We start from the raw sequence: 12,473 nt of genomic DNA on the forward strand, positions 1-12,473 counted from the left end.
GAATTTCAGTGGGAAGGTGGAAGGAAGAAAGAAAGCGAAACGTAGCCCAGTAAAAAATAACTTTGCCCTAATGTTGTCCTAGCATAATTCCTCATGTGTTCCACAAAAGGTTTTGCACGTGGTGGTATCCTTGCTAGATATTCCCAGTAAAGAGGAGCAATGAAGCTGAATTTTCTTCTTTGACAAACTACTATGTAAAAGGAGCTGCTGCATTCAACACAGGGGGAGAAGAAAGAATTAGGACAAGTCGGAAGCAGCAGACCAAGCTGAATGAGAATCCAGGGAGCAGTTTGCTTTCTTCCCCCATATTGTGGATGCTAGATATACCAATAGGAAGTTTTTGATATGATGATTCCAGTGCAGTCAGGGAAAAAAATAATAATGGAGAGTGAATTAAACAGCAGACGACAGTGGCAAGTCACAAGATTTGTGAACAGATTGCAGATTCTCCTTGTCCTTAGGTATTTGTCAGCTTTGGACATGTAATCTAATCCATTTTCCACAGGAGAAATGGTTTCCTTAAAAGAGCAGTCAGAGATCACAAAAACCTCTTCTCCTAACAGCAGTTTCTTGTCTCAAAGTTCTATTGTGAAGGAGATTTTTAAGGATAAGAATTAAGTAACTCAGCAGTTAAACAAACCTAAGAAATGTCAGGAATGCCTTTCATATACTTGAGCAAGAGGTATGATACTAAGCCAAAGCAATACTCCTGTTGTTCCATTTTTTCCATCATGATCCCTCATCACCGATGTACCACTCAAGGACCTACCAACTCCTTGCAAGTAAGAACAGAGCTTCCTGTGGCAGAGGAACATCCACTCTGCCCTTGGCTTCCTTTTTAGGTACCACTTTTAGTACATGGCCCAAGGGAATAGAGAGAAAATGTGGTGTACCAGGAAAGATGTCAACAGCACTGTGGCGTTACAGCAGGTAGCAAATTTGGGCATCAGGGCCATAGAATGGCTAACAAACCATAGTAAAAACTAGAACCTTTTATAGTGGCATATTTTACTGGAATCCTATTGAGATTTCCCAACTCTGGGAATATATAATTAATATATTCATTAGCATATATTCAGCGGTAGTTGTAGCTAGTACAAAAAGAAGATGCTACTTTTAGTGAAAGAAAAACAAACACAGACTGTCAGTTTCACTAAATCTGGACTATAAATGGTGTGTGTCATATTTTGGTCTTTTGCTGGGACAGATAAAAATCTGTCCCATTTAAACACTACTTCTGGAGAGCTTCTGGAGAACACTGCCAAAAAAACAGAAGAAACCACAAGTTGTGCAATGTAGTGAAGTTCCCAAATTTGAAAACTCTCTCAACTCACACATCTGTAATGAAATTTAATGAGGTATTTTGCTTTTTGCCACAAAAAACTATTTGAAGATCTATTAGCAATTCTACAAGGAAGTCACATTTAAACAAACATATCATTAGTATATGCAAAAGTGGATTTCCATTTTTTATTTTAAAGCACAGGAAGTGGCAGCTAATGAATAATAATTGTCTGGGGAATGCTACATGTCTGTCAAATCACCATGATTCTGGTGTAGTATGAACAGTTTTCTCTTAGTCTAAATGGTATATTCTGAATTTATTCTTACATAAGGTACACGCGTTTTCCAAAAGTCAGGAGTCATGTGCAATATTTCTCTAAAGGTAGGCTGCATCTCTATATTCCGTCAATTTTTTTTCCTAATTGTCAAATTAAAATTGACAATAAATAAATATCACTTAGTTTTCTGAGTGCATTTCTTTCACTATTCAAAAATACAATAATGCTGGCTACCAATACAGCAACTTCTACCAAAACACGTTTTTCAAAGAAAGGTTTCACTGCATTGTTTTTTCTTACCTTTTATGTGCTTCTGTCAGTGACTTCTCTTCATTTTCTTGGTCTATTTTAGCTGTAAAAATACAATCAAGGAATTAGCTACAAGGTGAAAGATAAAGATGTTGTTTCAGGATAATGTTCATTGTAAATATGTTCTGTATAAAATTGTGCTGGTTTTGGCTTGGATAGAGTTCATTTTCTTCATAGTAGCTAGTATGGGGGTATGCTTTGGATTTGTGCTGAAAATAATGTTGATAAAGCAGGGATGTTTTAGTTACTGCTGAGCAGTGCTTACACAGAGTCAAGGCCTTTTCTGCTTCTCACACCGCCCCACCAGCGAGAAGGCTGGGGGTGCACGAGAAGTTGGGAGGGGACACAGCTGGGACAGCTGACCCCAAGTGACCAAAGGGATAGTCCATACCATATGATGTCATGCTTAGCAATAAAAAGCTGGGGGAAGAAGAAGGAGGGGGGAACGTTCAGAGTTACGGTGTTTGTCTTCCCAAGTAACCGTTACGCGTGATGGAGCCCTGCTTTGCTGGAGATGGCTGAACACCTGCCTGCCCATGGGAAGTAGTGAATGAATTCCTTGTTTTACTTTGCTTGCGTGGCTTTTGCTCTACCTATTAAATTTTCTTTATCTCACCCCATGAGTTTTCTCACTTTACTCTTCTGATTCTCTCCCCCACCCCACCAGTAGGGAGTGAGCGAGTAGCTATGTGGTGCTTAGTTGCTGGCTAGGGTTAAACCACGACAAAAAACGTATAGAAACCGCCTGAGGATATACTCACATACATCGATTCTGAAAGGAAAAATGAAACAAAACAAAACAAAACAAAAAAACCCCAAAATCCCACACAAACAAAACAACATGAATTTTGATATCCCTATTAAAAAAAACCAAACAACCAAACACCAAACCACAACCACAAAAAAACCCTCAAAGCAAGTTTTGAAAATTAAAAAAAAAATAATCTTGCAGTAATATAAACAACCAGCAAGTCATGAAAGTGACTTAAAAGAACTTAAATAATTATTCTGAAAACAACAAATATAGGTACTGGTCTACCAAGAGGAGGAAAAGCTGAGTGAAGAGCAGAAAGGGTTCAGCCTTATAACTTTGCTAAAAGTTGCTTGATAGTTACAAATAAAAGCTCTCTTCCCTCTCCCTGCATACACCATCTCCCTGTACACATCAGTTAGTGAAATACTAGAGCCACAGCAAGCCCATATTGAAAACATGACTGGTTTTGTATGAAGGAAATTATCATTTGGTGATCATGTGAAGGAAATTAAAAATACGAAACTGTCATTGCCACACATTGGTGAAAAAATGATCTGTTTTCCATGTGTTCTCTCACATTTTATTTTGTACCCATTTCATTTAACTTAGATGGGTATTCTGATACACAAAATCTACAAGAACGTGCATATTAACTTAGGTATCACCAGTGTGCAAAGCGATAGTACAAACTGCTCTGTGCATGTGTGCGCTTAGGTGAGATGTACACTTATAGAGTCATTACAGAATCACAGAATCATTAAGGTTGGAAGAGACCTGTAAGATCATCAAGTCCAACTATCAATCCAACACCACCATGCCCATTAAACCATGTCCCACAATGCCTCGTCCACACATTCCTTGAACTCCTCCAGTAAGGGTGACTCCACCACCTCCCTGGGCAGCCTGTTCCAGTGTTTCTCCACTCTCTCAGGAAAGAAATTTTTCCTAATATCCAGCCTAAACCTCCCCTGGCACAACTTGAGGCCATTTCCTCTTGTCCTGTCGCTAGTCACTTGGGAGTAGAGACCAACACCCACCTCTCTGCAAACCCCTTTCAGGTAGTTGTAGAGAGCGATGAGGTCTCCCCTGAGCCTCCTCTTCTCCAGACTGAACAACCCCAGTTCCCTCAGCTTCATCGCCCTTCTCTGGACACGCTCCAGCACCTCAATATCCTTCTTGTAGTGAGGGGCCCAAAACTGAACACAGTATTCGAGGTGCGGCCTCACCAGCGCCGAGCACAGGGGCACGATCACCTCCCTGCTCCTGCTGGCCACACTATTTCTGATACAGGCCAGGATGCCGTTGGCCTTCTTGGCCACCTGGGCACACTGCTGGCTCATATTCAGCCGGCTGTCAACCAGCATCCCCAGGTCCTTTTCTGCGGGGGAGCTTTCCAGCCACTCTTCCCCAAGCCTGCAGCGTTGCATGGGTTTGTTGTGACCGAAGTGCAGGACACAGCACAACTCATTCAGGTAGGACAACTTAAATCCCATTTAAGATCTGCAGACTTTAGCCAAAAGCTTTTTAGTTTGGAACTTGATTGCCCTTTTCAGTCTGCTGGACTACTGGCCTGATAATTTGCAAGGAGAATTTTAGGCTTCCCAAGAGTCAGTGGGTTTTGGGACATGAAGAGGCTCTGAACTGTCCTGGATACAAATGTCAATGGTACAGAATTCATATAGAAATCTGAAAAAGAAGAATAAATCTTTAAGCTACTTTTCATTCCACTTTCCCTACATAGTTCTACAATAATAATTCATAAAAACTAGTTTTCTACATTGTAGACACACCACCTTTGAAAAAGGAACTCCTGATATTAAATTTGGCAAAAATGAGAAAGGCAACAGAATTATTAGGGAACAAAGATAACCACTATTTTTCTGTTACAGTGTTTCAATCAACAGCACTTTGCAAGCAAGCATACACTAACACTAAAATAGACATGTGAAATCCGTAGCAAAGATACATAAATGGAGTTTCCCTATTCTTTTCCTAGTCAGAACAAGGATCAGAACAAGGATCAGAGCTATGTCTGGTGCTGAAAATGCTTTTTATTACTAGTAATGTAGTCTGCTGAGTAGGGTGAGCAGTGCCTGGATTTTTGCAGCAGCAAACATTGTATTTACTAATCATTACTTGAAGACTCGGGCTCCATCATTGTTTTGCTGAAAGCGAAAAGAATCCCAGCAAACCACAGAAAATTTGAGGGAGAGCTGGGTAAATGTTCTCAAGGAAATTCAAGAGCACATGAAGCCTGCTTGATTACAGGTTTCAATACCGACTTGAAACTCAGCCCAGATTCTTCAAAAGGTTTGTGAGGGCTCACAAGACTTGAGTGAACTTGGGCCCAGTGTTGAGTGAATCTGGGCTGACTTAGAGCTTTTCTTGAAAGCCTTGCCTTGCTTTGGATATGAAACCAGGTGAAACCTGGCAACTTTGACAGAATTTCATTAAATTTTTTTTCTCTTCATACTTCAATCCTGAAAGTCAAGGTATGACTTGTAAAACCATATGGTGCAAGAGAGAAGAAACTGCACACAAATTCCCTCGGTGAAGGGAGATCCAATATCTAATTCTGCATTAACACTTTCACTAAGTATCTGTGGATACAATTTTTAAAATAAATAATTCTATTACTGAAAAATGTAATTTGGACTCCTCTCAGTTAAACAATGCTTGGAAATGGAGGCTAGCGTGTTCCAGCCTAGGACAGTCTTTTAGTACATACATCATATTCGTAGGATCTAACTATTTTTATAATTTCCAGGATTGATGTGATATAGCATCATCTGAACTGTCTAGTTTTGGGTTTTTTCTTCCTTATTTCAACTGTTCTGCACATGCTTACAAACACTTATCTACCCACCAACAATGGAGCAAATATTCCACAATTTACTTTTTGAAAGAGTGCAAGCACAACGTATTATACTAGGTTTATCAAAGCATGTCAGAATGTCCCCATTCTGGCGCAAGTTTTGTTTCAATTAAAAAGGAAAGTTACTATGGTCCAGAGAAGAAAAAAAAAAAAATACTTCAGGTATCTGTACTTTTAATCATTTCATAGAGAATGTGTATTACACAATGAAAAGAATCTTGAGAATCCCTGAACAGTGCAGGTGCATGTAATAGCATTTTTTAAAAAAAGTAATAACTACGTATGCATAAGGCAGCTACTATACCCACAGAGAGAGATTTCATCCTGCATCAGATCACCTCTTGGCATTAAACAGAGTCTTGCAAGAAAAGAATTTTCTCTAAAAGAGAATTCCCTTGTAGTCTGTTCCAAATATGAGATGACACTTCTAAATCTTTTGCATGTTATCAAAACGATATTATTCAAGTGTAAATCTGACTTGCAATCCATTTGCTTTCTCATTTTTCTAGACATAAAAAGTTATAGAACAGCATGAAAACAATTCTGCTTCCACAAGACGACAGGTGGCACCAGTGAAAGAGAAGAAAATATGGTATGTACACTCAGGGATCTGTCCCTGTCCAAAGAAAATATTCTGACGACTGCTTTTGCATTAGTATACAGTAAACATCTGAAAGCTGTGGACAATGGCTAGTCAAAGACATGCACTGAGATTTAACCAGCAAGGGAAGAAAGCCTCCTATTATCAAAACCACAAAAGTCTTACTATGACCTGGATACAATGGAGTAACTATTAGATGTTAAAGCAGCTGGACTTTCCTGTAACTTCTGGAACTGGCCACTAATATGATCACCTGATATTAATGGTTATCGGTATTTTGCTCTGTATGAATCACTCCATTGGTAAACTGCTTTCAAGTAAGGGAGGAGAAAAAAAAAAAAAATCAGAGTTATGACAGATTCAGTTGAAGTGTCCCAGAGTGCATTAGACTTTACCATTTCATCCAATATAATGCAATTTACTGTCACTTCTTCCTCCAAAGCAGTTAATCACAACTGTAAAAAGAGTGCCTGAAAGGCACCATGTTGGTATTCTTCCTTCTGGGCACCCTACATCAATTAAGTGCTAAGTATCAGCTGCAAGGTGTCCACCTTGGGAGAAAAGTGTATTACAAAAGAGAACTTCTCCAACAGGTGAAGTAAAAAGGAGAAAATCCCTACCTGCTCCACAGTGATCCTACCATGGCAATGGCTGATACAGGAGAATTTGTCATTTCCAGGGATATCATGGCAGCTGAGCACATCTGAGCGTTCCGTTCTGCCACTAAAGTTTCTCTCTATCTCTGTCCTCAAGAAGCAAGATTACTTCAGAAAGTTGTATTAATTTTCTTTGAAAAACATTAAAAGAAGTCTTGTAGTCATCCAGTAGCCATATCTGCTTTCATGTATTTTCAGAATCCATAAGCTGACCATAGCAGTGACTGCTTGCAGGCTTTTCTGACAGATGTAGGAGTTCCTGCTCTTGGGTCAGTTATCTTTCCCAAATGAAAATATTCCATATTTTATTGACTCATGATCTTTTCTCCACCCCCCTGCTAAGAGTAATTTTCTTGATCCTTGACACTAAGTTACTAAACCCCCTCCAAATACATTGTTCCAAGTCTATTAAAGGCTATATCATACCAGGAATATGAATGTGGGACATGGTTTAGTGGGCGTGGTAGTGTTGGGTTGATGGTTGGACTTGATCTTACAGGTCTTTTCCAACCTTAGTGATTCTGTGAAATAGTAGCCCCTATATTTCATGTAATGCATCAGTAAGCAGAGGTAAAACTTAATTTTATATCTCTGCCTGCAGACACTTAATATATCGTAGGGCTTTATACGCAGCTCTCATAATCCTGAAGGCATATATATTCTGTAAAATCTACTTAAAAGGATATAGTTGAAAAATAACCTCAGGTCATATTGAAAAGCATTGCAATGTCAAAAAAAGAACATTTTAGAGTGAAAGTGACCTCTCATGGAGCAAAGCTGCCTTATGTACTATTTACAACATATACTGAATTAGTTACCTTTTCAATTTTTCTTTTTAAAGCATCTTTAATGCCTTTCTGTTGGATGATGTTCCACTGCTTGCCTGCTTTTTCCATTAAGGTACCTTTAGATTATTTAAAGATGGTCTCCCTTTAGAGCAAAGTCTATACTTCCTAAATACTTTATATATTTGGTCAAAATTCAAGTACATTCCTTCCTCCCTACGTCATTCCTTACCAAGCATGAGGACTGTACTATATCCAAGACTCTTCAATCAATTCTTTTAACTACAGGTTATATATATTTCTTCAAAATTTACTCACATCAGATGTTCTAATTTCTATCTTAACACTTTTTGTATTGCCTTAAATTTACTGCTTGATGTTTTATAATTGGGGCATAAAACTTGATTTCATGTAATTCAAAATGAGCTTCCCAACAAGGCCTCACAAACGAAGTCTAATTAACTTAATTCACAAAAGCTCTGTCGTTATCAGCATATACCCACATTCCAGAATGATACCTGCCATTGTTCCATGTGTTTGCTCTTCCAAATCTTTCAGATTACAGTTCTGCAAAGATTACATATAAACTTCTGCAAAGGCGTGTATATGAACAGCCATACTAAAGTGACCTATGCATTTATGAAAATCTGAAGCATCTCCCAAAATTGAATGTGAGAAGTATACACAGGCATTCTAGAAAATTATGGTCTTTAGCAGAACAGTATAATTCACTTTTCTGCAAATAGTCTTTTTTTTTTTTCTTTAAGAAGCCTAGAAGATTAAATTAAATGAAGAGGGGTTCAAAGGTAAGGATGTAAAAGCCATTTTTTGACCACAAATTGTCCCCTCTGACCTCAATGGCAAGTGAAATTTCAGACCTATTATGTTAAAATCTCTGCAGAAATCAAGCTACTGTGTGAACTAAGGACATTGCCAAGTATCTTCTCATCTTCAGTCCAATAAACTTTCTGTATTACTCTCCTCCAAATTTAACCATTATACCTTCTGCATTAAAACTGATTTTTTAAAAAGTTATTATATCTATTTTCTGTATGTACAGACTATTTTCTGTATGTACAGATATTGCATATAACATCTGTTGTCTCTATCATCAGTTGTTGCGATTTCTTGTTTGAAAGTGTGACATTTCACTTTTTATCATCTCTTCCAGAGGATTTAAAAATCTTAAGAAATATTTGACCTAAGACTAATTGCGAGGTCAAAGACTTAAAACAACTGTTTTAAACTGGGACTATTCTGCTCCTGTGCAATATACGTATTAGTGAGAAGCAGTGGAATTTTTAGAAATCCTTTTTACTGAAAAAAAAATAAAACTATTTCTAACAGTTTTACAAACCCTTGCTGCAGATTTACGAGGATATTTAAAGAGGACATTTTTTTCAACAGTAGTACTGAGTCAATAGTAGCTGGGACTTTGAAAATATACCAAATATCTCCTCTGGCAGAACCACAAACTCAAAAAAAAAATCCCAACAAAAAAAAGGTTGAAGGAGAGACTTTCTTAGAAAGTGTATGGAACATCAGGCAGTTCATCTGTCACTGCTGACCCAGCTCCACTAAGACCTGAGGACCTGAGGTGCCTGACAGAGGCCATGAGCATACCTTCTGGAGGTATCTCATGCATGCGACTAGGACAGAAAGAAAGTGAAGCCAGAGAGAGAAAATACTGGATGAACAACCACCACAAGCAAGGGCATGTAGCTGTACTGGTATTATTAGCGTCTAAAGTGCAAGTTTACAAGACCCCTGCCAGACCTCCTAAGAGAATTCCTCCATTCTCCTTTGTAGTACATGTACTTTTAAATGCCCCCAGAAAACACCAAAATAATACTTACAGCTATTTTATTTGGCAATCAGCATACTATTCAACACTGTGTTTTGAAACACCTTGAAATACCAAAGCAGAATAGCAAAGACACCAGGATCAGTAGAAAGCTCTTGAGAATAACCTCTTTCTTCCCTCCTTTAGACTTCTGAAAGCATTTTGTCTCCATTTTTGGATTTTGTTGTTGTTTGTTTTCTTTGCATGCTTTATTTAATAAGACTAATGTGATTGGGGACATGAGTGGCACTAGGAAGAACTAAGTAGCCATTTTAGATGGAAACTATCAAAAAGGAAGTGGGTTTTGGGGAAGACTGTAAAGAAAAGTTAGGTGATCATTAATTTTTAAATGATGACAGGGGCTCATGTGAAAAAAAAAAAAAAGGCAAGCATTAAAACTTAAGTTTAAAATTGACTATGCGATAATACCAGGAATTACATGAGAAAAATAGACTTAAAACTAACAGTTAATAAGAATTATCAGTGTCCTTTATGTGCAAATGTACTAGATAAGCATAGTCACAAAACAAGTTGATGCTTTGGTTCCTTCCGATTCAGAAATTATTCCAAGTAGACCTTGTAGGTCTACTCAAACAGCATTCAAACACCCTCTCGGAGCTTTTGTTCCAGCAGAATGTTTTGTTGTTGGTTTGTGGTGTGATCTTGACCCAGTGATTACTGTCTGTAGTCACCGTCTGGCCCCAAACCCTGTTGCAATTTAAGCTATTTCTGCTGAACCAGTTTCAAAGGGCTATGAGTAAGAAGATGCACGAAACTGCCATCCCTTCTGATCTCCTGATCTCTCTTAAGGGAATATCACATCTTCTCAGGTAATTGAATACAGGAATGCATCTGAGTCATCTCAGATGGAAGGCAACACGAATCCTTTCATCTGCTTGTCTATGTCCTAAATCTTTTTGCTTTTTTCCTCTCTTTTTATTTAAAGTGTTAACTAGTATTCTTTTATAATTAGCTATGAGTGTGCTTTCCAGTAACTTTCAAGTGGAGCCAGTTTTTTTTCTTTTTTTGACAGATACAATACCTTTTCAATGAGTCATTACAGCTATGTTGCTATAGTATTAAGAATTTCTATTTACACTGAACAAAGATCCAAGTACATTTGGATGGCTTATTATCGGGTACATTCATGCTAAGAAAGTTTTGCAAAAGAAGAAAGCAAGATTTCTTCTGGGAATCCTAACAAGAGTCTTACATCCTTCTGTATTTCCTATGACAGATTCATAGAAGGTGTGAGCATGAAGAAAAGCCAGTCCCTCTCTCCCATTTTCTGAGATTTTCGTACATAAAAAACCCATTTAAATACTTCATTCAGATCCCACTTTCTTGAAGATAACAAGAGGTAGACCATCTAATATGCTGGACATTTTCCTAATTACGTTGTTCCAGTTTTTTCAACACCTATGATAAATTAAACACAAACACTTATATTGATCCCAACCAATTGCATCTCACAATGACTTTACACTCTCACACAACACGAACAACTCAAATTATGTGCTAGCCCCATAGATTGTGACTAAGATCTATGGAACCAGAGCTTAAACTCTCAGTGAATACCTGAGCACCGAAAGTTGATCTTTATTGAAAGCTAAGAAAATTTAAACTTAACAACAACAAACTCTATAAAAGGAGACTGACTTTCCAAATTAATAACTATACTAATTAATTAACAATAACAATAAAACCACTTCAGCACAAGTCCTATATACCCCTTATACAAGCAGTGTTTCAAGATGTGAACTCTCTCCACATTTTGCTATGTGTGTCCTCTTTCAATTCGTCTCAGGCAGCAGTCTAGTAAGAAGATAGATTATTTGCCACCCTTTGAAAGATGACATCGGCTGTCAGCTGAATGGAGGGAGAAGTGGGACCCAGATCCAACACTTAAAAAAATAATAAAAAAAATCACTCCATCAAACTTAGTTATGTGCATTCAGCGACTACTCACTATAATATTGTCATATGTCTCATTCACACAAGTAAAATACAATGTATTTCTTGTGCAGCTTTGAGCTCCTCACGCCATGGTCCTTGCTACTGAATCTAAAACTGTGCACCACTCAAATGTCTCAATGGGGTCAGGACTAGGCACTAAACAGATGTGCAGTTGGCTAGCATACCTAGGAATAAATATATGTTATTAGGTACCGTAAAGATACTGCAAGAGATTTCAGGCCTGATTTAAAAGGAAGGCTGTTCAGCTGTGAGCCTGGACTCTGCAGTGCTGAAGAACACGCCATGCCATAGTGATTAGGGCCAATGAAGGAGCTAAGTACTCTTACTTAAGCTTTAATGTCTTCCTCTTATTTTTCCTCCTCCATCCCAAGAACTATGTGGTAAAAATCAATGTTACTTGAACACATTTGGGATTTTACTGGACATTTAAAAAGTGAATTAATTTTTCCCCCCAACTATACACAAGGTTTTTCGTAATTTCCGTAATCTGCTGCATTTATTCAGAATATTTTAGGTGGATTACTTGTATCATGCTGTTGTGACACAAATGCATTGATCTGTTCCCAAGTGAGGCCAAAATACCTCTTTTACTCTACCACACCTGTGCTGTCTGCAATCATTGTGTTGATGCCTACAAAAACAATTAAATGAGGTCCTGTGCCAAAGGCACGAACAGCTGCCAGCCGCAGTCTAAAAGTTTGGCCTTATAGACTTTGAGGCAAGGTGAAGCTAATGCAGTGAAGCCTGTTTAGTGCTGCAAATACAACACAATCTGAATTAGGATTATTATGTAATAATGCACACCAATGGAGGTGCTGACATCTGAAGTAGGGACAAGTTTATACAATACTGACGTTAAACTATTTATTAACATTAAGATGTCAGTGTGAGATTTAAAAAAAAAATACTTTCAGCACTCAAAGGACAAGTTTTAAAAGCTCTTTCAATAATCCAACAAAAAGAATACTAACATAAAAATGTAAACATTCATGGAATTAAATTGTTTAAGTGTGAATTCCTGTGTCTTTTATTCTAGTGACCTTATGTTGCTTGCTCTTCCCTCCAACATTTTCTTCTAAAATGAAAAAAATTTGATTTTTTTATCTTAGTA

At 37.8% G+C, this 12,473-nt stretch overlaps 1 protein-coding gene across 1 annotated transcript in view; it reads right to left on the minus strand.

The window, feature by feature from the left end:
* Positions 1 to 12,473, minus strand: part of FMN2 (formin 2) — a 164,368-nt gene that overhangs the window by 31,212 nt on the left and 120,683 nt on the right. The window contains exon 16 of the mRNA XM_059835781.1: positions 1,863 to 1,914. Coding sequence (XP_059691764.1) covers positions 1,863 to 1,914 — 52 coding nt within the window. The remainder of the gene's footprint in view (positions 1 to 1,862; positions 1,915 to 12,473) is intronic.

This window comes from Gavia stellata, chromosome 2, assembly GCF_030936135.1.
Source record: "Gavia stellata isolate bGavSte3 chromosome 2, bGavSte3.hap2, whole genome shotgun sequence".
In the NCBI taxonomy this organism is placed as follows: Eukaryota; Metazoa; Chordata; class Aves; order Gaviiformes; family Gaviidae; genus Gavia; species Gavia stellata.